Below are 21043 nucleotides of genomic sequence, written 5' to 3' on the forward strand. Positions count from 1 at the left end.
CAGCTGAGATTAATCATTTTTATTTACTAAGGGCCCCTTAGAGTTTATCTAGCAGTCACTCTTCTGAAAGCCCATTTTAGTGTAGAAATTTACTGGCAAATCAGCTCCAGGGAGCTCTTGAAGTGCTGTATGAAGCTAATACCCACAAGCCTGCTTTCTTCTGACACTCTTCTCCATCTAAATGCAAAAGACGACACTTAAAATGTACATATAAAATGTACAAAGGTGATGGAAGATTAATGACACACATATTCAAATAATCAATAATGTGACTTAAGCCTTTAATGGTACTGAAATTTATTGTAAGGAGGTCACAGAATAAAATAAACAATTGGCTTGCGGGGGATATATCTTTTACTTAGTAAGTAATAGTTCCTATTTGCTAAAGGGCACGGTAGCTGACTTTTAAGATTATTTTCCCCAATGTGTTATTTCAAGTAACAGTACCTGGAAGATGCTGGAATCGGGAGCCCCAGGACTGACGAACACGAGTTAAGCTATCTCCCTTTTCCTACTTTGCACCTCCCCCAGCAAAACCACCAGGAAAATCGGCACTGCTCTGCCTGCCGCCACAATGCCACTCACCAGCTTTGCCCCGGTAAGTGCCAGGCCCTGTGCTCCATATTTTCTCATACACGATCTCACTGGAGACTCACTTCAGCCCCGCAATTACAGACAATATTACCACCACTTCTTCTCATGGGAAACCGAGTTTTGGAAGAGTTACACTGTGATCTGCTCCAGGTTAGAGGACTCAGGCAAAGGACAGCAGAGCAAAGACAAAAGTGGGGTGAGGGACCCTGTTTCCATACTGTACCAGCCATGGGTGTTCATCAGGCAAACATTTTTATGGGAGAAATAATAAATCTTTATTTATTTAAACTGCTCTTAGTTTTCTGTTATTTGCAGCTAAACATATTCCTGATAAGTGTCCAAAAACAGTTCATACCGAACTTTTCAAGTCACTTTTGGAGCAGAGTATCTAAAGGCACACTAAGCATCAAGACCCTGGGTGGGGCGCCTGGGTGGCTCAGTGGGTTAAAGCCTCTGCCTTCAGCTCAGGTCATGATCCCAGAGTCCTGGGATCGAATCCCATATCGGGCTCTCTGCTCAGCAGGGAGCCAGCTTCCTCCCCTCTCTCTCTCTCTCTGCCTGCCTCTCTGCCTACTTGTGATCTCTGTCAAATAAATAAATAAAATCTTAAAAAAGAAAAGATGACCCTGGCACCACCGATTATGAGCATTAGAAGGGCTGATGTTCGGTACTCAAAGAAAATGACCCATGTTCCTGAAATTAAGATTAGATTCTATGAGAAACAAAACTTTGACAACATTGGTTACAGACCGTCGATGTGGTTCCTTTTTTCAAAACAGATTTGAGAGGGTTGCACAGTGTGTGCTAATGACTTTGAAGTTAACTAAAGAGATTCCAAATTTAATGGCATCACATTTGTGACAGTTAATTAGCAGAAAATATTACAGTGCAGTGAAGTTTTTGCCTTTTTTTTTTAAAGCATCAAAAGCAATAAAAGGTTTTGGGTTTTTAATTGCTTCTTCCCAAAGACTGAATTATGTTCTAATGCAAAGATAGAATGAATCCTTCTCTCAAAGTCAAAAGATCCCTTGTGATGTTTTTGTATCTCAAGGACTACAAAATAAGTGGATGTTTAAATTTGAGACCTAAGAAAGTTTTCATAAGGTGGCCTTCTCATTTTTGCTGACTGAAAAAATAAAGCAATTTTCTTTTTTTTTTTTTTTTTAAGATTTATTTATTTATTTGACAGAGAGAGATTACAAGTAGGCAGAGAGGCAGGCAGAGAGAGAGAGGAGGAAGCGGGCTCCCTGCTGAGCAGAGAGCCCGATGCGGGACTCGATCCCAAGACCCTGAGATCATGACCTGAGCCGAAGGCAGCGGCTTAACCCACTGAGCCACCCAGGCGCCCAGCAATTTTCAAGTAGTAAGATTTTTCCTTTATAATATGTGAATGTCGCCATTTATAATTCGGGGTGAATGGAAGTGGTTTCCACTTTGGTTTTTATTATACTAATTGGGTTCTTCCTTTGAAAAATCAGAAGCATAATAGATCTTACTGTACTGATATACTTACTATATCACACGGAAGCTCTGTGTCCTCATGATGGATTAGACTGGATTACCTTGGAAACCTGAAACTGACGGTTAATTTTGGACTCACTGTCTTTTGAATGAAAGCAAGCAACAATAACAGTAAAAGCTGAGAAAACATGCATAGGATATTGAAACAGTTGCATGCTTATCTCATTGAAACCACAGTAATTTAAAAAAAAAAAAAAAACTGACGATACCAAACAATATTATGAACAAAGACAGGGAATCAACTTTAGATCCTTAAAGAATACAAAGTCACACTTGAACTATCTTTCAAAGCCACACTATCTAGACAAGCTGATGAATTCACACTAATGCTTTTAAAGGGTTTTATCACTTTTAAAAGCTATTCAAAAAAAAAAAAAAAAGAAAGAAAGAAAGAAAGAAAAGAAAAAGTAAACTTAGGGTGCCTGGGTGGCTCAGTGGGCTAAGCAACTGCCTGCGGCTCAGGTTATGATCTCAGGGTCCTGTGTCAAGCCTGGCATCAGGCACTCTGCTCAGCAGGGAGCCTGCTTCCCCCTCTCCCTCTGCCTGCCTCTCTGCCTGCTTGTGCTCTCCCACTCTCTCTCTCTCTCTCTCTCTCTCTGTCAAATAAATAAATAAATAAATAAATCTTTTAAAAAAAAAGAAAGAAAAAGTAAACTTAATTACACTAAATTTAATAATTTATCAAAAAAATAGTACCTAAGTAAAACAGACTGTTAAAGAATTAGATATTTTTTTATCCAGATGTAATTAACATAGAACTTTGCTTAAATTTAAGGTGTGCAACATATTGATTTGATACATTATGTTCAGTATGGTTGCTCCATTCTACTATGTCCCATAATTATTAATTCTTCTAGTGGTAGGAGCAATTAAGAGTTTTTTTTTTTTTAAAGATTTTATTTATTTGACAGAGATAACAAGTAGGCTGAGAGGCAGGCAGAGTGGGGAGGGGGAAGCAGGCTCCCCACTGAGCAGAGAGCAGAGAGCCCAGAGCCAAGAGTCCAATGTGGGGCTCGATCCCAGGACCCTGAGATCATGACCTGAGCCCAAGGCAGAGGCTTTAACCCACTGAGCCACTCAGGCAACCTGGTAGGAACAAGTAAGATCTGGTCTTTTTAGCAAGTTCCCTGTGGACATACAGTTTTATGGTCTACAAGCACTGAACTATATATAAGATGCCCAGGATTTATTTATCTACTAGTTTCAGGTATGGACTCTTGAACCACATCTCTTCACACTCCCAGCCCTGGTAACCACCATGCTTCTGTTTCTTTGAGTTTGGGTTTTCATAGATTTCACACAGAAGAGATTATATGTCTCTTTTAAAGAAAGAATGTAAATACAAAAATCTTCTGTGCTAAATATTACACACTAATTGAATAAAGCTGGTTACCCACACATGCCTAGGTCCACCAGTATGAATGTGTTTAAGTGGCAGAGCCTCAGAGAGGCAGCCAGGCAAGGTGGCTCAGAATACTTGGCTTAGGAGGGGCGTCTGGGCGACTCAGTGGGTTAAGCGTCCACCTCTTGATTTCAGCTCAGGTCATGATCTCAGGGTCCTGGGATCGAGCTTCGCATTGAGCCCCTTATTGTACCAGGCTCCCAGCTCTGTGGAGAGGCTGCTTGTCTCCCTCTCCCTTTGCTCCATGCCCAGCGCTCTCTGTCTCAAATAAATAAATCTGAAAGAAAGAAAGAGAGAGAGGGAGAGAAAGGAAAGAAGAAAGAAAGAAAGTAAACTTGTTTAGGAGTATGGCCTTGGGCAAAGTATTTAACTTCTCTGTGGCTCTCTTCTCTCACTGGAAATTATAGGTAATAATAGGTGGTCTTATTGTGAGGATTCAATGAAATAATACACATAAAGTACCTAGGAAAGTGATTGGCATACATCGAGAATGCTAATATTAGGTTATTATTCTATTTTAAATATTCATGTGCAAATCTGACATTGCAACCTTAAGGTTTTGCAATTTAAAAGTATAAAGTGTTCATCTACATAATAGGTAGTTATGCTGATGTATCTTCTGTGCACCAAAGGACAGATGAAAACCAGTAATAAATTTAAATATTCTCTAAGCCTGCTTAAATAAAAGCTTAAAGAATCTATCTTTGCATTTCTTATTGATACTCTCAGGTGCTTCCAGATGAGCTCTGCTCCTTTAAAACGAAACCAAAACAGATTACCTCACAGTTGTAAATGCTCTTTGTCAAGTATGAAGTCCATCTCAATGGAAACCAAACTTCCTAAAAAAGCCAGATTCCATTTTTATCCCCCCACATGCTAAACAAGTCAGCATATGTTCCAAGCGTTCTATTGTGCATATCTTAAGCAGACCTTTTTTAGCATGTGTGGGTTTCATTAAATCACAAGTGAGAAGGTATTTCTTGCTCTGACCAGGAATAAGGCTGGATTTGTTGTCTACTCTGCATTCTGTATTTTTCTTAGTCTACCTTTCATCAATAAATAACAGTGTTGCTTTAACTAGAAAGTGTGGAAAATTCTGATTGAATTTTCCACTTCAAAGTACACAAAATCATTTCATCTAACATGCTGTGTTGGAAAATCTATGCTCCATTCTGACCTCCTGTTGCAGTCTATTTCAAGTGTTGGTGATGCACCGTGTCACACCGCATGGCTGGTGAAGGACAGTAAACATATTGACTGAGAAATGTTTTGAAAAACCCCTATTCCACATAGATCCCAGCTACTGTCAAAAATCACAAAAATGTTTGCATTCTGTCTGTGCAAGAGCATGACCAAGCTCTAGGAGAAATTCCCACAATAAATAAAAGAAGCTACTTGCATAACTCTCCATCTAAACAAGATGATGCTGGGCTTGGGATGAAGGGGAGGGGGGGTTGGGGCCAAGGTTTGGCCCAAATAATATGCTCAGAGGTGTCTAAGAGAAGACGTTATTAACAGTGCCCTTCCTTTAACCTATTTGCAAGGTTAAAATAAAATTTAGCAGAAGAGATTACCACCACTACTGAGAAGGCACAACTCAGCCGGCAGGCAAGGAACACACCGAAGGAAAGGTAATATATTGATTGACCTTTCCTTCCAATTGCAGTCCAGGCAGCTAGCTGTCTTTTTTCATTTGGAGGGATATGACAGCTGACCTAGCTTATTTTCTTGGACTAGCAAACTAGGGCAGTCCTTGGACAAGTTAGGCAGCCAAGACCAGAATACCCTACAATGACATAGCAATACAACACTAACACTGTTGTAAGTGGGAAGCCCTAAACAATAACACTGTCATCAGGTAGCCTTCTGGGTTAGAGTTCTGCTTTCCTCCAAAAATGAAAGCTTCCTTATCAGGAAGCAGCGGTGAGGAGGGTTTCCAGGTTACAGGATGGCAGTCATATGAATTATTCACAGTCTTTGGAATAAAGAGCAAGAGGGTCCCCATAACTTCACATTTCCCAGTGAATGTGCTTAATGGGTTTCTGGACGATAGGCTCTGTATTCACTTAAGCTGGAGAAGCACATCATTAAATACAGGGCAGAGCGTTTACTTGTTGCAAGATTTTTGCCATTACTAGCATTTTACCTAACCAGAGCAAGGGGTATGGTCAACAGTGCTCTGCAAAATAATGGGTTCACAGAACACTTTGAGAGGGGAGCTCCACTTAAGGCATGCACATGGAACATGCTTTGAGAAATGCAGGCTTAACAGAGCCCTCTTTTTAGTACAACGTTAGGACGGCCATAGGAAAAGCAGAGACCAAATTACTGTCATGTAATATGCCAGTCACTACAGTCAGGATCTTTGAATTTCACAGTTTTGTATCGCAGTATGACGAACCCTCGAGGTGACTTATGCTGTAATTCAATCAAGTGTCCCCTACTACACCTGGCAAGACTGTACAACTAATCCAAGAGGAGACTGCAAACAAGAGCTACACAAATACTGGTGCATCACAGTGATCAGATCTCTAAGGAATGAAACGCAAAGAATAAGAGCACTACTATTCCATAGGCCTAGAGTGCATGTGCCAGACAAACACAGTAAATAAAAACCATTACTACATCCATGTGTTTATAACAGCAATGGAATAACAGAGCTGGGCCCCTATTTATCAATAGGCAAGACTTCTCTTTGTTCTCTTTGCACTACTGGCCCATTTCCTGATCTCCCTGAACAAATTTCCTATTTCTGAGACTTGGACTTCCACTGTGAATGTAGACAATCATAAGGGACCATTACTTTCAACAACGTGAATGAAGATATGAAGAAAAACGAAAAATGAAAAGTGGAGATTTCGTTGTATTCTCCCTGTCCCGCCATTCTATCATGATTGAGAGCTAGCTGTGGGCCTCCTGCTTCAAGAGTTTATCACTTTTTGGAATTTGCTTTTCTTTTTAGGTTTACTTGTGCCCTTAGCTTTTTAAATTATTTTTTGTTAAGCTACAGCATTGTAGCTTGTTTTGAATGTTAAAGTAACAGCAACATTGTCATTTTCTATATTCTTGTCATTATCTATATTCCCAAGTAGAAAAGGAAGACTGAGAAATAGGAGATTTTACTTCTTTGAGTCCCTAATTTTGAAGAGGTCAAACTTTATGAATAAGTCAGTAGAAAGTGAGGTAAATAATTAGGTCTGGAAAAAGCGTGTCTCTTCAATGTCACACCACTTGATCAACGGTGCTGAGTCATTCTGCTCTCCACTAGAGCTGGGTCTGGCCATGGCTGCGACCCATAGATAAGAAGAGAAACAGGCAGTGCACACAGATACACAGATAACCAAGATCTGGGTGTTATCAGACCAAGACTCAAAAAGAACTATGCTAGAGGATAGAGTGGTAAACATGCGTGACAACATGAACATGTAGGAAACATAGGAAATTTCTGTATAGAGGTAAAAACTGCAGTAATAATGAAGAACAAAAGGGGAGACTGAGACTGAAAGATGGGACACCAGAATGAAATGGACTTACCAGCTGACTGGGCAAAACAAAGTTAAGTTTAAGGAGAAGCAAAGCAAAACAAAAACCAAAGGCCAAGAGGAGTATCTAAGATCCACGTGACAATATAAAACAGCTTACATCGGTATACATGGAGTCTTAGAAGGAGAAGAGAGAAAATGAGGTAGAAGATACATTTCTTTGAAAAGATACAGACCTAGGACTTTCAAATAAAAAAAAAAAATGATGGAAGGCATCCATCCACATATCCAAGAGGTTCAGTGAATCCTAAGCAGAAAAAATACAAAGAAAGTCATCTTGGGCACATCAAAGTTAAATCTCTTTTTCAGGCAGTAAGTAGGTAAATGTGTGTGTGGGAATGGCAAGGGAATGCCCCCCCCCAATTAATATAGAAATGTTAAGAGAGGCAACAGAGTTTGCTAGATAAGCAATCCAGCTACCAAAATGATATTCTGGTCCGTGAGCATTAGCCAGCGAATGTGTCTGAGCTGTTGAGAACACTCTTCCCAAGTATTAAGAAACACACTCCTTCCAAAACCTTATCAGGATCCACAGAATCTCCAGGGTCAAGGTAAGAGTAGCCTGGCTAAATGTCTACATTACTTTTTCAGAGTTGCTATTTAAGTTTCGATCTGTTTTTCCTTTTGCCTGAGGGCTGGGGGATAGAGAGGCAGAGAGGACACAGAAATCCTTGAAGGTAAGGGGATGATTTCAGTAATTCCTCATAAATCTAGAGCCAAATTGGATACCCTGTACTTAACCCATTTTGTAATCTTTTCACCTCTAAATTAAAAGGATTTCCTACACCTGTCCTCCAAATAAATTGCTAATCTTATTTTGGCCAATTACCTGTTATACACATCTTTGGTGAGCACAACTCTGAATAGTCTGAGAAAAGCCCACAAATGTAATTCAGGACTTTTTTAAAGCCCTTGGCTGGTGGGGGGAGGGGGGATGGTTGGGGAACCCACCTAAGGACAAAAGAGGCTGAGCTACAACCAATCAAGGCACCTATGCATGCTTAACCTTTGCCAGCTGGAAAAAAATGGAGAAAGATCACGATCTAAGAATTTGTTTGAGAAGAGGGATGGGCCAAACTAAATACTTTTTCCTCCTTCATGTTTTCTGTCACAACATGCAAGCAGACTTGAAGTAGAAATTCTAGCAACTGAAATTCTGAAAGCCACAATGACTGTGATCTTTATAGGCTTGTTCTTTTTACCTGTGTTTTGAAGCTCAATCCCATCATTTTCTTAAAAATCAGAGGAAAATAAAACCAAATACCATTTACTGGATAATAAATCAGATGTTGGAATGCAGTACGAGGAAAGACATAAAACTTCGACAAAAAAAATAGAAATTTAAAACATTCTGAAAACTGCAACAAGAGGAGCCTCTGGGGTGTTGCTAATGCTGGGTTTTTTGTGTGTTTTGCAAGGAGGGGGCTGTTACGTGCGTATACTCAGTGCGTAAAAGTTCACAGACAACCGCACATTTTGGTTTTGTGTTATTCTTACAGAAGAAGAATCAGTGTCTAAGATCTGTGGGATAATATCAAGCTTAAAATACATTTATATCTTAGTAAAAATATGTTTTTAGAAGACTAGGTAGGAATTCTTCAAAAGGCAGCAGGCTGTAATCACCTTCAAATCCAGGCACTAAATCCCAGTGCCTAACTACAAAATGGATAGTAAGCATATGCTACTGGAACTGAATTCCAACAGACACGTTTCAGCACTGTAATTCTGAATGCTTTAGTACCGGATTTATATAACACTTCATAGAGAAGTAGTAATGGGAATCCACTTCCCTTGGAATTCTTGAATGTATCTAAGTAGAGAGATGTTAGCCTTAAAAAAAAAAAAAAAATGGGGAGACTTTTGCTGATTTTTTGATTGAATTGTTAGGAGTGTGGAATTCTGTAAAAGCCAGAATACTTATAAATTAGGATAAACACACTTAGGAATCATAGGAGAATAAACATTTTACAGACAGCTTTGCAGCCATACAGAGATTCAAAGCAGTGGTGTTATCAGGTGGAAGAGAGTGGTATGGAGGCCAAAGACTGTATCCCACGCTTGAGGAAAAAACAACATCACCTTAAGGATAGTGGCTGCCTACCTTGTGACCTGAGAAATACTGACTGGTACAGGCCATCCCCTAGGAAAGAGGCACAGTCCCCCTTTATAAAGATGGTGGTGGCAAGGCAGATACCATGGAGGCTATGCACAGGGAGTAACTGCGTGTGAGTCCTGGCTTCACCTTGTACTAGCTCTGTGACCTTGGACAAGTTCGGTAACCTCTCTGTGCCGTCCTGCCAAAGGCAGTGAACAGTTCTGCACAGATTGCCAGGCGGAAGATCACTGTATAAGCATGGTCCCAAAATTCAACATGAGATTCTACGTGGCCATGAAAAAAGGGGGATTAATCATTTGTCCCGTGGGAAAACATTACTTCTTTGAGTGTGATGTTTACTGTCATGGCTGTGCTCTGTCAACTGGTACCTGGAGTCCACAGAGTTGAGAATGACCACCAAAGAGTTAAAAAACAAGGAGGGGAGAGATGAAAATACCATTGATCCTCCCATTGGAGGGTCTTCCTTATGATCCAAACCCTAACAGCCTTTACCTATCTATTTATGTCTAACTGACGTCTGCTGCCCAGTCTGTTATATGCTGTAACAGCGCGGGGTTGCCTGAAATTCACTGAGACTTCCCTGCTTTCCTTCATGAGTTGTCTACAGCCCTCAACCCATTTTAACATAAGTCACTAGCTGTGGTAAAATCAATGGAAGGTAGGTTTTGTTTTGTTTTCCCTATCTTTAGAAACACCCATAAGATGTAGCAACTTTTTGGAATGTTTTATATTTCCATTGTTTGGGCTTTTAAAGGCTTATAGGTTTCGCGGTGTCGTTTTTCAGCATTGTAAACTTAGTGCCCAGTAAAAATGACAGAAGTTTTTGTGTGGCAGATTTGCCCATCCCCTTCTGTATCTTGTTCTGCGAGCTGGCTGCACAGGATTGTTCAGTCTGTGGAGATTCACCCTGCTGTACACTTCTGAATAGATATTTCACGTAAAAAGTACTATATACATGCACACCCCAAGCACACACTATTAAAAAACAACAACAGCAACAACACACTTAATCCACAAATTTGCAAGTGCCCAACATGTGCTGAGGGCACCGTGTATGGGAAAGTGTCTACTCGTCCCTCAGCATTTCAGCTGTGTCCCTCACGAGACAGCCAGACTGCATGCTACAGAACAGGGACTCCAAGCCAGGCTGACTGTGTTTGAATACTGGCTTCTGTGTCACCAGCTACGCAATCTTGTGCAGGAGATTTAACTCCATCATGCGTCAGTTTCCTCGCCTGCTCATGGTACCACCACCCTCCTCGGGCTGCTGAGAGGAAAGAAGTCGGTTCGGTGTGCAAAGCACGGGGAACCACGCTGGCACATGCCTGGCTGCGTGTTCGCTCTTCCATGATCTGTAGCCGCGATACTCCCCTCACACGAGGCTGCTCCCACTTCTGCAGCATGAAGCCTCCCTCATAGCCTATCTCCTGGCCTATCTAATTTTGCTTGGGGAGATTCAAGTGCAGAGCATGGGACAGAGGTAATCATATTGCTTGGCCTGGAGCATATGCTTGTTACCCATCAGCTTACTTACTTACAATGCTTTCTACTTCGGTGCCCCCTCTCCCCACTTCTCTTTCCCTGACTCCAAGTTACCCTCCTAATGCCCCAAATGGATATTCCGCTATTTGCATCAGCTCCTGGAAAATGTCAATTATATAGTGTGCATCTATTTTTTTTTCTTAAGACTCCATGCCCAGTGTGGAATCCAACATGGGGCTTGAACTCACGACCCCACGATCAAGAAGACCCGGACTGAGATCAAGAGTCGGACACTTAACTGATAGAGACCCCCAGGCTCCCCTGGTGTGCATGTACTTTTAACTGATGACAGAAGTGTGGTACAACAGAACTGAATTTCTAAACTTGTCTTCACACAGTGACATGTTTTCAGCTCTGTCCTCATTGCTGCACATCTCTGGGCTGCTGCTTCTACCTGCTGGAAGTTTCGGGAAGGCATCCACCCTATTTTCCCAGCCATTCTCTCAACTGTCTACACTCACAATACCCCTGAACTTTCTGGAGCGACAACAGTGCTGCAAGAGGCATCTGTGCACGCGTCCTTGGCAGAGGCCACTTTTTCCAGATGGAGATGTCAGGGTCACAGGGCAGACCATGCCCAGTTTAACTCAGAGCTGCCAGTTTACTCCCCCAAACAGCCTTATCACTCTGTGGAATGGCTGTACCAGACATTTTAGTCCAACAACCTTCTTAATGAAGGAGACAGTGTTATTCCCCCAGTGTACTGCTGAGGAAAGAGGAGACTTGTCAGTCTCATAGCTAGTACACGTCTGCCCGATCCCAAAGTCTCTGTGCATCCCCCCTCATGGACGGTCACACCAAGGGCAAACCTTCCACATCGCCCTCATGTCACACTCCCCCCATCCCCATACGGCAGACAGCTTTCCTATGTGCATTACGGAGTCCTGACCTCTGCATTCATGCTGTTTACAATGTCCTGTTCCTCCTTCAAGAACCAGATGAAAACTCATGAGCTCTAGGAAATCTTTTCTGACTGCCGCTCACAGATTTCCCTCAGTTCAAAATCGATACCCAGTACCGTACTGATACTGTTAACCATGCAATATGCAATTTGCTATTGTCTTTGGTTTATTTGTGTGCTAATTTTATTACATTCTTGAACATAAGCACCCAGTCCTGCAAGTTCTATTCCTCGGAGCCTAACTGCCGAGTGCACTCATAAGTAGAACAGAGTTTAAACAATGCAGACATTTTACCTCAAAAAAATCATCTAGTCCTAACCCCGTATTTTACAAAATAAGAGGAAAATTCTAGTTGAATAATTATTAACTAGTAACCTTGATAACACTAACTGTAATTTAAAGGATAGCTCCAATTTATTCCTTAACTGGCTGTGTGGGAAAAACTTTTCATCCATTATCTCATTTACTCATCAGAACAAGCTAGTAAGATGGATATTATTTTGTCCCCCCCACCCTTGGATGAGTTAAATGACTGGCCCAAGTCATAGCTAGTAAGTTTCAGATATGGATTCGTGTCCCTTTTAACTGGGGCCAAAGGTAATTTGTGGATGGCTGATGTCAAAACTAATGAACGAAAACTATAAACAGCCTCAAAAATTTCTTTCTTTTTTTTTTTAATATTTTATTTATTTATTGGACAGAGATCACAAGTAGGCAGAGAGGCAGGCAGAGAGAGAGAGGAAGAAGCAAGCTCCCCGCAGGGCAGAGAGCCCAATGTGGGGACTGATCCCAGGACCCTGGGATCATGACCTGAGCCAAAGGCAGATGCTTTAACCCGCTGAGCCACCCGGGCGCCCCAGCTTCAAAAGTTTCTGATAGAAATCTACCACCTCCAAAAGCCTTGGTTAATTTTTTTTTTAAACATAATACAACACTTTACGTGACTAAAATACTCTAAGAAATTATAGCAACTGGTCTTCCCAATTCCTTCCCCCTCTTCCAATATCCTTAAATAGAGTAACAAGTACTACAACCCCCAAAAAAGAAATTATTCTTTAACACTTGACATTCCTGGGACTAGGAAGGTGTTAATTACCATCCGGAAACTCAATGCATAATAAAGCTCAAAATTGTAGACATTTTTAAAACCAAACCCCTTAGTGCTCAAAAACCAACCTAGATTCTTCTACTATTACAGACAGGAGCGCAATGCCTTGGTTTCCACTGCCATCATTCCACCTCATCTCTGCAACCGAGAACACTGGTCATCATAGCTTCTTGTCCTCTCTGAGCAGTGGGTTTCTAAGGTCTCAAAGACATTTACTCTTCAGATAGGTAAAAAAATGAAAAAAAGGGATCAATCCTAAAATGTTTACGGTCATGAGAAGAGAAGACCATCTGCTCTGAGAGAGCTCTGGGCTCATTTTCCCGGCAGGGGAGCCCAGTTTTGATAAACCTTATTCTCATTAGAAAAGGTAGAAAAATAGCTGGGAATTACTAGAAAGGATTTTCAGGCCCTGGAGCTGACTAAAACAATGTAGTTTGGAATTATATTTGGGTTTCTGGTAGTTGGATAGTCAGTGCAAGCAGGACATTTGGTTTGTTTTTAAAGGAAGAGAGAATGTTACAATACCTTCTGGTTTTGAAATTTATTAGATGCTGTGCCTCCCACTATTTACTCTCACATGCTCAAATTTTAAGTACAGTCTTTATGAACCTATTTATTCTGGATCAGCAAAGCTTCTGATGGAAAATGACAGCTCATCTAGAATAAATCTTCATCATCCTTTTGTGGGGAAATGCCGGAGGATTTGAAAAGTAATCCTCTGTACTCTCCTGTGTTCTTTCCTTGTGTACCTCTCGTCTCCCCACATCGTGTCCCTGATGCTTCCATAGCAAATTGATTTTTATTTAACAGAGGCCTTTACCAGCTCCACAAATAACTGCTCTGCGGTCTTTGAACTATTATTCCTATTGCTCATTTTGCTTCATTCTTTGTTCATTTACTGTGTTCCAGCATTCATACTGGGGGACAGACAGGTGAGCATATTCTCAAAGTGAAAGCCTAGTTAGAAATTCCCAGTGGACAAGCTTAGCCAATCAGAGGCACATTACTTACCTTTGATTTCTTCCTAACCCTTTATACTTATTCAAATAAAAGAGATTTAAAAGCTTGTTTTCCTATACTTAAAGCACAAAAGGCTTTCTAAGACTAAAGGAAAAAAAAAGAATCCAGGTTACAGAAAAAAAAAGCCAACTCCTTGAGCAGACAATGAGCCCCTTATGTCTGGTCCATATTTTCCCCATAGCTTTAATGTAATTCTGTTCTAAAAATTAACTTCCACTGAAGACAGTGATAGAAGACTGTCTAATAATAATGCTTTGCAAGTAATGAGGAATGATGTCATTGGTGGAGGGATTTTAGGATTGAGAAATGCCATTCAAAAATCTCAGACTAAATGGCAAAGTGATGTTATAAATAGCCTTGAGGGAAAAGAAAAATAATGGCTTAATTTGATTAAGAGAACATTTCATATATTCTCATTTAAATAGATGAGAAAATCTAGAGCCACGAAGGCTCTGTGTTAAGTGGCTACCAAGAGCTGGTTGATGGCAAAGCTCACTGTACAACCCAGTCCAGTTTATTCTTCCATCACTCCATATTGCTACGGGGAAACTAAACATCTCTACCTGATCACGCTTCTTTTGAGATTACACAACACTGACTCAGAACAAAATCAATGCCCTCAGAAGATCTGGCAGCTGGTTTACCATAAATTGTTTCTGACCCCCACAACACGGGCACCTATAATTTGCAAGAGTTCTTTACTACAGCGCGGGTTATTGAATTGAAAATGATACAGTGCAGATTCTAAAGCAACGTGCTTCTAATGAAAGGTCACCGGCTACACAGATGCACATTTCCATTTGCTATTTATTGTCCAAGTAACATATCCACACAGCTAACAGTGGCTTCCCCTATCACTCCGCAATGTTAGAAAAGATATTTAGGCCCTTCTAAAAATTTCTAGTACTGCAGTGTTTTGGGAAGAAAAGGAGCAGAACTTTCAAACCTGCTTGGTAACAGGGCTGAACCTATTCACATGCACATTAAAGCACCAGATAACTTCTCTACAGGAGCTTAATGACTTAAAGTCTTTCGAAAACAAAACAAAACAAAACAAAACAAAAAACAAAATATGATCCTTGCTCAAAACAAAACAAAAAGACCCTCACTACCATTAAAAGAAAATCTGCTAACTCACAGTGTAATTTACACTGCATGGCAAGGCAAGGTACTTCTGAAAATGCCAAGGAAGAATGAAATGAATACATGAAAAACAAAGAGGAACCAAAGCATATGCTAAGTGGAGTCCTTAGAACATCACTGACCAGGAAGTCTGGGCTGTGCACAGCGTGATGCTTCAGTGCCTCCTTAGTTAAATCTCTTCGGTCTGGCCCAAGAAAGACCCCGTCTACATGGATCTATGTTCTACTCCAGCAAAATTCACATCTTACATGATGCAACCATCCAGCTTCTTCAAAGCTGGCTTATTCCTACCCCTCACACACAAGAAGACTTCCATGACTTCATCACAAGAATTATAAGCCTAAAATGAATTGTCTGGAGGAGCTAGGGGTTATGACATCTGGAGTCCACTTCCGAATATTCACCATGGGCAATGTAATTTTAGGTATGAGTTAAAATCATCCCCTATACACAGTCAGTGGCCCTGACCACAATTTACTCCCCTCAGAGTGGTCAGCTAGGCTTAGATAAGAGGTATCACCATTTTAGTCAACACTGGAGAGTTTACCAAACGGCATCATGTAAGAGAGTTTTCTTTTCTTTTTTTTTTTTTTTTAAGATTTATTTATTTATTTATTTGACAGAGAGAGAGAGAGAGAGAGAGAGATCACAAGTAGGCAGAGAGGCAGGCAGAGAGAGAGGAAGGGAAGTAGGCTCCCTGCTGAGCAGAGCACCCGATGTGGGACTCGATCCCAGGACCCTGAGATCATGACCTGAGCCGAAGGCAGTGGCTTAACCCACTGAGCCACCCAGGCGCCCCATGTAAGAGGTTTTCATTGCTGAACTCAAAATCAGTGGCTTCCTGATGGCCATAATGGATGGTACACACAGGCTGTCACTATTGAAACTCATGATATTCAAGGTAAGTGGGCAAAATCCATCTAGAATGAAGAAATCCATTCTTTATCCTTGCACGGGCAGGGCTTACAAATGTAGGGAAGCCTATAACGCACCCGCACGACTGACACAGGAGGACCAAATGCACAATGGCCTCCTGTCCAAGAGGTGACTTAGAGGAGCTCTGTTGCTTGATGCCCACTACAGAGGTGAGAGAATCCTGCCTGCCAGAAGTTGTCAGGTCATTGACCTTGAGTGGAACTTTTCCAAAAAGATCCAGCTGGAGCCGTTAAAGGGCCAGAGAGCAGGGATTTCACTGGGTTTAGAGGACAGGCGGCTGCAGGAATGCTTTGTGCCTATCTGTTCACACGTGTGTGTTCAGTGAAAGTCCATGTACAGCAGCACAGCCCGTGACTAACTTGAGGTGTGTGGGATTAGCAAGCCTTTACCCAAACCTTCACCCACTCTTTGGTGGCTACTGCTATCTATCAAACCTGAGAACTGAGCATGACCCAACGCTTCTTGGCCTTTTGACTATGACCAAGTGAAGAACTGAGCATGACTGTACTGGCCTAGGACTGTTCTCAACACATACATAACACATGGCTGCAGCCCTGGAGCCCGCCCTCACCACGCTGTAAGGTGTCAGGAGTTGTACAAGTCAGAACACAGTCGTTATTATGACTGTAAAATATCTAAATGTGGAGTTAAATACATTACATTGAAATCAACGATAAAAGAGGCTCAAAACTGACTCACTTCCTAATGAGGCTGTTCTGTTTCACTACAGCTGATGTCAGTTTCAGCGGTACGGTAGACGAACCACGCAACAGTGCTCTCCGAAGCATCTCTTTCCCGCTGTGAGGTCAGTTGTATCACAGTGGGTCTTGCAATTGGCTGCGGAGGGAATAGCCCCAGAAACTGGCAAACGCTGCCGATCAGGGTTCTGATTTTCTCAGGGCTGGTTGTTAAACCAGAACTCCTCTGGTACGGATGGCCTTGAATTCCTAGAGCAGACTTTGCTTCCTCCGAGACCTTCAATTACACCAGCATATATAAAAACCCACAACCTCCTTTTGCACAGAGGAACCATACCACCATGCACACGTGCCGCCTGGGGCGACAGGACACACTCACTTTTGAAGCAGCTGGGTCCACTAGTCTCTGCCGATGTCGGGCTGAGTTGAAATGGCTCTTCGGAGGCTGCCCTTCCTGACAGTGAATGGAAGATGGGGTGTGAACAAGAGACGGGAAGGGGAGAAGGTGGGGCATGGGATGATGGGAAATGGTCAGAAAAGGGAGAGGGACAGCGTTTAACGGCACTGTACTTGATTCTTTCAGCTGATACCCAACAATAAAAACACGACGTTTTCCCCCACAGAAGCACATGCCACATTCAAGTCCTACGTTCTTTTGTTAAAAATGGCCTTATATACACATGCAAGTAATAAGGTTATGAACACAGCCCAGCATCCAGACATTTCCCATCAAACCTTCATTCTTCCCTTATCTGACACTGTCTCTCATTATATTTTAAGGATACTAAGGAGAACTGGAACCCGGTTTCCCTGAACATGAAGTCGATCTTCCTGGAACAGCAAAAGGTATTAAAGGAGCACTCTTAAGAGTCAGACTTGGCACCCATGATTCACCAAAATGACACAGGAATCATAGTCTTCCTCAAAAACATGTAACATCTCCCATCTCTCTGCATCATCCTGGCAGAATTCCTGGTGCCTGGCAGCCACCAAAATTTCTGTCCCTGAATGCACTTAACATTTTACTGGCCCCAATAGAGACCAAACATTAAATTAATCATTTGATCTATGTAGAAGGGTGGTCTCTCCTTTGACCAGTCTTATTAACTCTCCTGTATATATAGAGGACACACGGATCCCACAGAAAGACTTAGCACTTCCCCATTGTTTATTCCATGCCAAACATTTACACCAAATAAAAATTCCAAGAAATTATCTTTTAAAGGGCAAATTTAGAATAGGGGTCCACATAAATTGTACAGCGTTTCGCTTCTCCATTCTCTCAAGAATTTAAGAAGCAAACATGATTGATCCACTGTGAGCATCAACTTCAGTGATGGGGAGATGAAAGCAACAGAGAGAAGGTCTCAAAAAATCCCTGGTTCCAGTGAGAGACACAGGGAGCAGAAGTGTTAGTGTCCGCTCAGCTCTGTTCACAGAGCATAGCACAAGGCCTTCTACTTAAGTGAGAATGCAGTGTCTCTATTATAATACTTCGGAATTCTTTTTCTTCTAGGAATAACAGCCCTATTACTTTTAACATGTGGATCAATCACATCCACTTGAAATGCCCACAACTACTACTTCAGTGTCCAAAGTATAATGCTTACCTTTCAAAAAGGAAATGTCATTAAGTAGCAGACCGCAAGTCAGAATTATGTTTTTCCTAGTAACTGCTCTGCCAACATGCATTCTTTCCCTACTCTCTTCTGAAAGAATCCAAGGAAATAGTTTTAAATCTCAGCTGACCTAGAAAATGTACCAGAGTTTTAACAGTAAAAAATGATGCTCAATAATGCATTGAATATTTGACAAAACAAAAACAAAAAACTGAGTATGACTTCTCACTCAAAACAATCAATAGTTTTGCAGGAGAAATAGCTTTATGATTTTTTTAAAGAAGATTTTACTTATTATGAGAGCGAGCTAGAGAGAAAGGGGGAAAGAGCATAGGGTGGGGTCAGAGGGAAAGGAAGAAGCAGGCTCCCCTTTGAGCAGAGAGCCTTACCACACAGGACCCAATCCTAGGACACTGGGACCATGACCTGAGCCGAAGGCACAAGCTTAACAGACTGAGCCACCCAGGTACCCCTACTCTTTGTTTTTTAAGTCATGAGATTATTTATTTAGCTGGCTTTGAAAAGTCTCCTTTAAATTTAATGGCTTATAAAAAAGTGGTTTTAAGGTTTTTTTCTTCCTAAAAAAAAGTCATTTGATAGAAACAAATAAATAGCCTCATTAATATATCTGGAGATCTATCTGCCCTTATTAACCTCCCTGTGAAATGATTACAACTGATTTAAGAGTTCCAATGCACAGTGCCAGGCTTCCACTTATGAGGAAAAAAATTAATCCTGGCGTTAAATATACAATTACAGTCAATGTGCAAATTAACTAAATCCTAGGCCTGCGGTTTATTGCTCTTCTCACTGCAAGGTGAAAATGTTTTTTTGTTTTTTTTATTAGCTAATTGCACCATGAACTCAGCAGGGGGCAGATGTTGATATTAAAACTAGAATCTGAATCTTAAACTCCCCCCCCTGTGGAAGGCCAGTTGAAAGAGAGTAAGCACATCTTTCCAGGAGGGGGGTGGTGGGGAAGACAGGTTTTTGAAGCCTGGTTTCCATTTTATCTCATTTATCATCAAGTACAATGGATCTGTGACAACAGTCTGCTTGCAGTGAACAAATACGTGTATGAAATAATCAATACATTTATACAGATTCTGGTAATACATCTTAATAGAAACCAAAGAACAGTCTGGAGGATTGATGTCATTTTAATGAATTCCATATGGAGAGAAAATAAAGGAATTGTGAACAGCTCACACCAAGTTTTTCCTTCCTATGACTCCTATCTTAAAACTAATCTTAATTCTCAATAGAATAGTCGCATTGTATTCTACCACTGGAGGGGGTGGGGGAGTTAGTCATGGTCAGTTACTCACATATTCTGGAATCAGTTGGATACGGAGGCTTTGTGGAAAGACATAGATAGCTAGGTACTGGTTAAAACTTTTTTTTTTTTTTTTAAAGATTTTATTTATTAATTTGACAGAGAGAAATCACAAGTAGACGGAGAGGCAGCCAGAGAGAGAGGGAAGCAGGCTCTCCGCTGAGCAGAGAGCCCGATGCGGGACTCGATCCCAGGACCCTGAGATCATGACCTGAGCCGAAGGCAGCGGCTTAACCCACTGAGCCACCCAGGCGCCCTCCTTCTGCACTCTTGAAGGTGCTCCCCATTGGCAAAACCCAGTCAGAAGGCAGAGGGGCAAGTGATCCCATACCTGTTGTCATTTAAAAGTGTGTTCTTTTCTTTTTTCCAGTTTTGTTATCGGCCAGATGTCCTGACACAACCAGGGGAAGTACGAACAATGCACCGTGGAGCACAAGCAGTCGTATAAAGTCAATTATGAAATACTTGACATTTTTAAAAAAGCAAACAGGGCTTTTATTAACGGTAATGCAGGAAACCAACATCTTACAGAAAAAAAAAATTGTACATACAGCTTTTCCCTACTCAAGAAAAACAGAAAATTATATCATTCAGGCTAACGTTAAAGACAGAAGATGTGACTTCATTTTCTTTTCCCCAACTTTTAATCCCAAGAAGCTATTTTTCCTCTGAAATGACAGCCTTTAGACTCTGGTATCTGTCATTCCAGACTGAGACATCAGTCTCCAGGTAGCATTTACCTCCTGGCTAATTCCATCAACATCAGCAAAATAACAGATTGGACCTGGGTGGCTCAGGGGGCTCTCCACGGAGCAGCTTATTTGCATATGTAAATAGGGGCTCTTTACCACCAGGGAAGGAACAGGAGAAAGAGGGCAGGAAGCTTCACCATCAGTTTTGTGAAAACAGAAGTACATTATATTGCTCAGGTTAATTTAACCAAAATCCTTTTGCTGTGATAACCACCACTAATAAAAGGAGCGGCCCTGGGTTATGTAAATAATCTATTAAAAAATAACAAAGGAAGTACTGACATGTGCATAATCTGGAAACTTAATGAGACATATTTCATCTCCGTGCTAAATGCTTTCATCAAGCCTTCTCCTGTTAAGTAAGTCATTTTAGAAATTATAAACATCCCTTAGCACTGCAGATCATACTTTTTAAAGAAATTATTGTTCCCTAAACATTACAGATCCGATAGCATCGTACTTTAGCCTAATTTGCACCATACAAATGAATACTCTGTGGAAAACAATTTATCAGGCATGAAATAATGGGTGTCCAGTGAATTTAGTGGCTGACATCTGATTGCTAGAGTAAATACTTCTTTACATCATGTATAAGGTATTCTATCTATCTCAAAACTAGAGCCACAAGAAAAGTTTTAAACCCAGTGTATTTGTAAGTTTGGCATTAATCTCATTATTGTAAAAAAAAAAAAAAAATCTATCGTTGGACATTTCCAGCCTAGATTTTTATTTTTAAAGATTTTATTTATTGGGCGCCTGGGCGGCTCAGTGGGTTAAGCCGCTGCCTTTGGCTCAGGTCATGATCTCAGGGT

At 41.2% G+C, this 21043-nt stretch overlaps 1 protein-coding gene across 7 annotated transcripts in view; it reads right to left on the minus strand.

The window, feature by feature from the left end:
* Positions 1 to 21043, minus strand: part of MAST4 (microtubule associated serine/threonine kinase family member 4) — a 562814-nt gene that overhangs the window by 286075 nt on the left and 255696 nt on the right. For 2 of the 7 annotated variants that reach the window (XM_004764514.3, XM_013062456.2), the window contains exon 1: positions 16904 to 17584. The exons of the other annotated variants lie outside the window; for them this stretch is intronic. In XM_004764514.3, the coding sequence (XP_004764571.3) occupies positions 16904 to 17155 (252 nt within the window). In that variant the 5' untranslated portion in view covers positions 17156 to 17584. Of the gene's footprint in view, positions 1 to 16903; positions 17585 to 21043 lie in introns of those variants that run through there. 7 annotated transcript variants of the gene reach the window in all.

The sequence above is a fragment of the Mustela putorius genome, unplaced genomic scaffold (assembly GCF_011764305.1).
Source record: "Mustela putorius furo isolate JIRA1106 unplaced genomic scaffold, ASM1176430v1.1 tig00000145_pilon_pilon_pilon, whole genome shotgun sequence".
Classification (NCBI taxonomy): domain Eukaryota; kingdom Metazoa; phylum Chordata; class Mammalia; order Carnivora; family Mustelidae; genus Mustela; species Mustela putorius.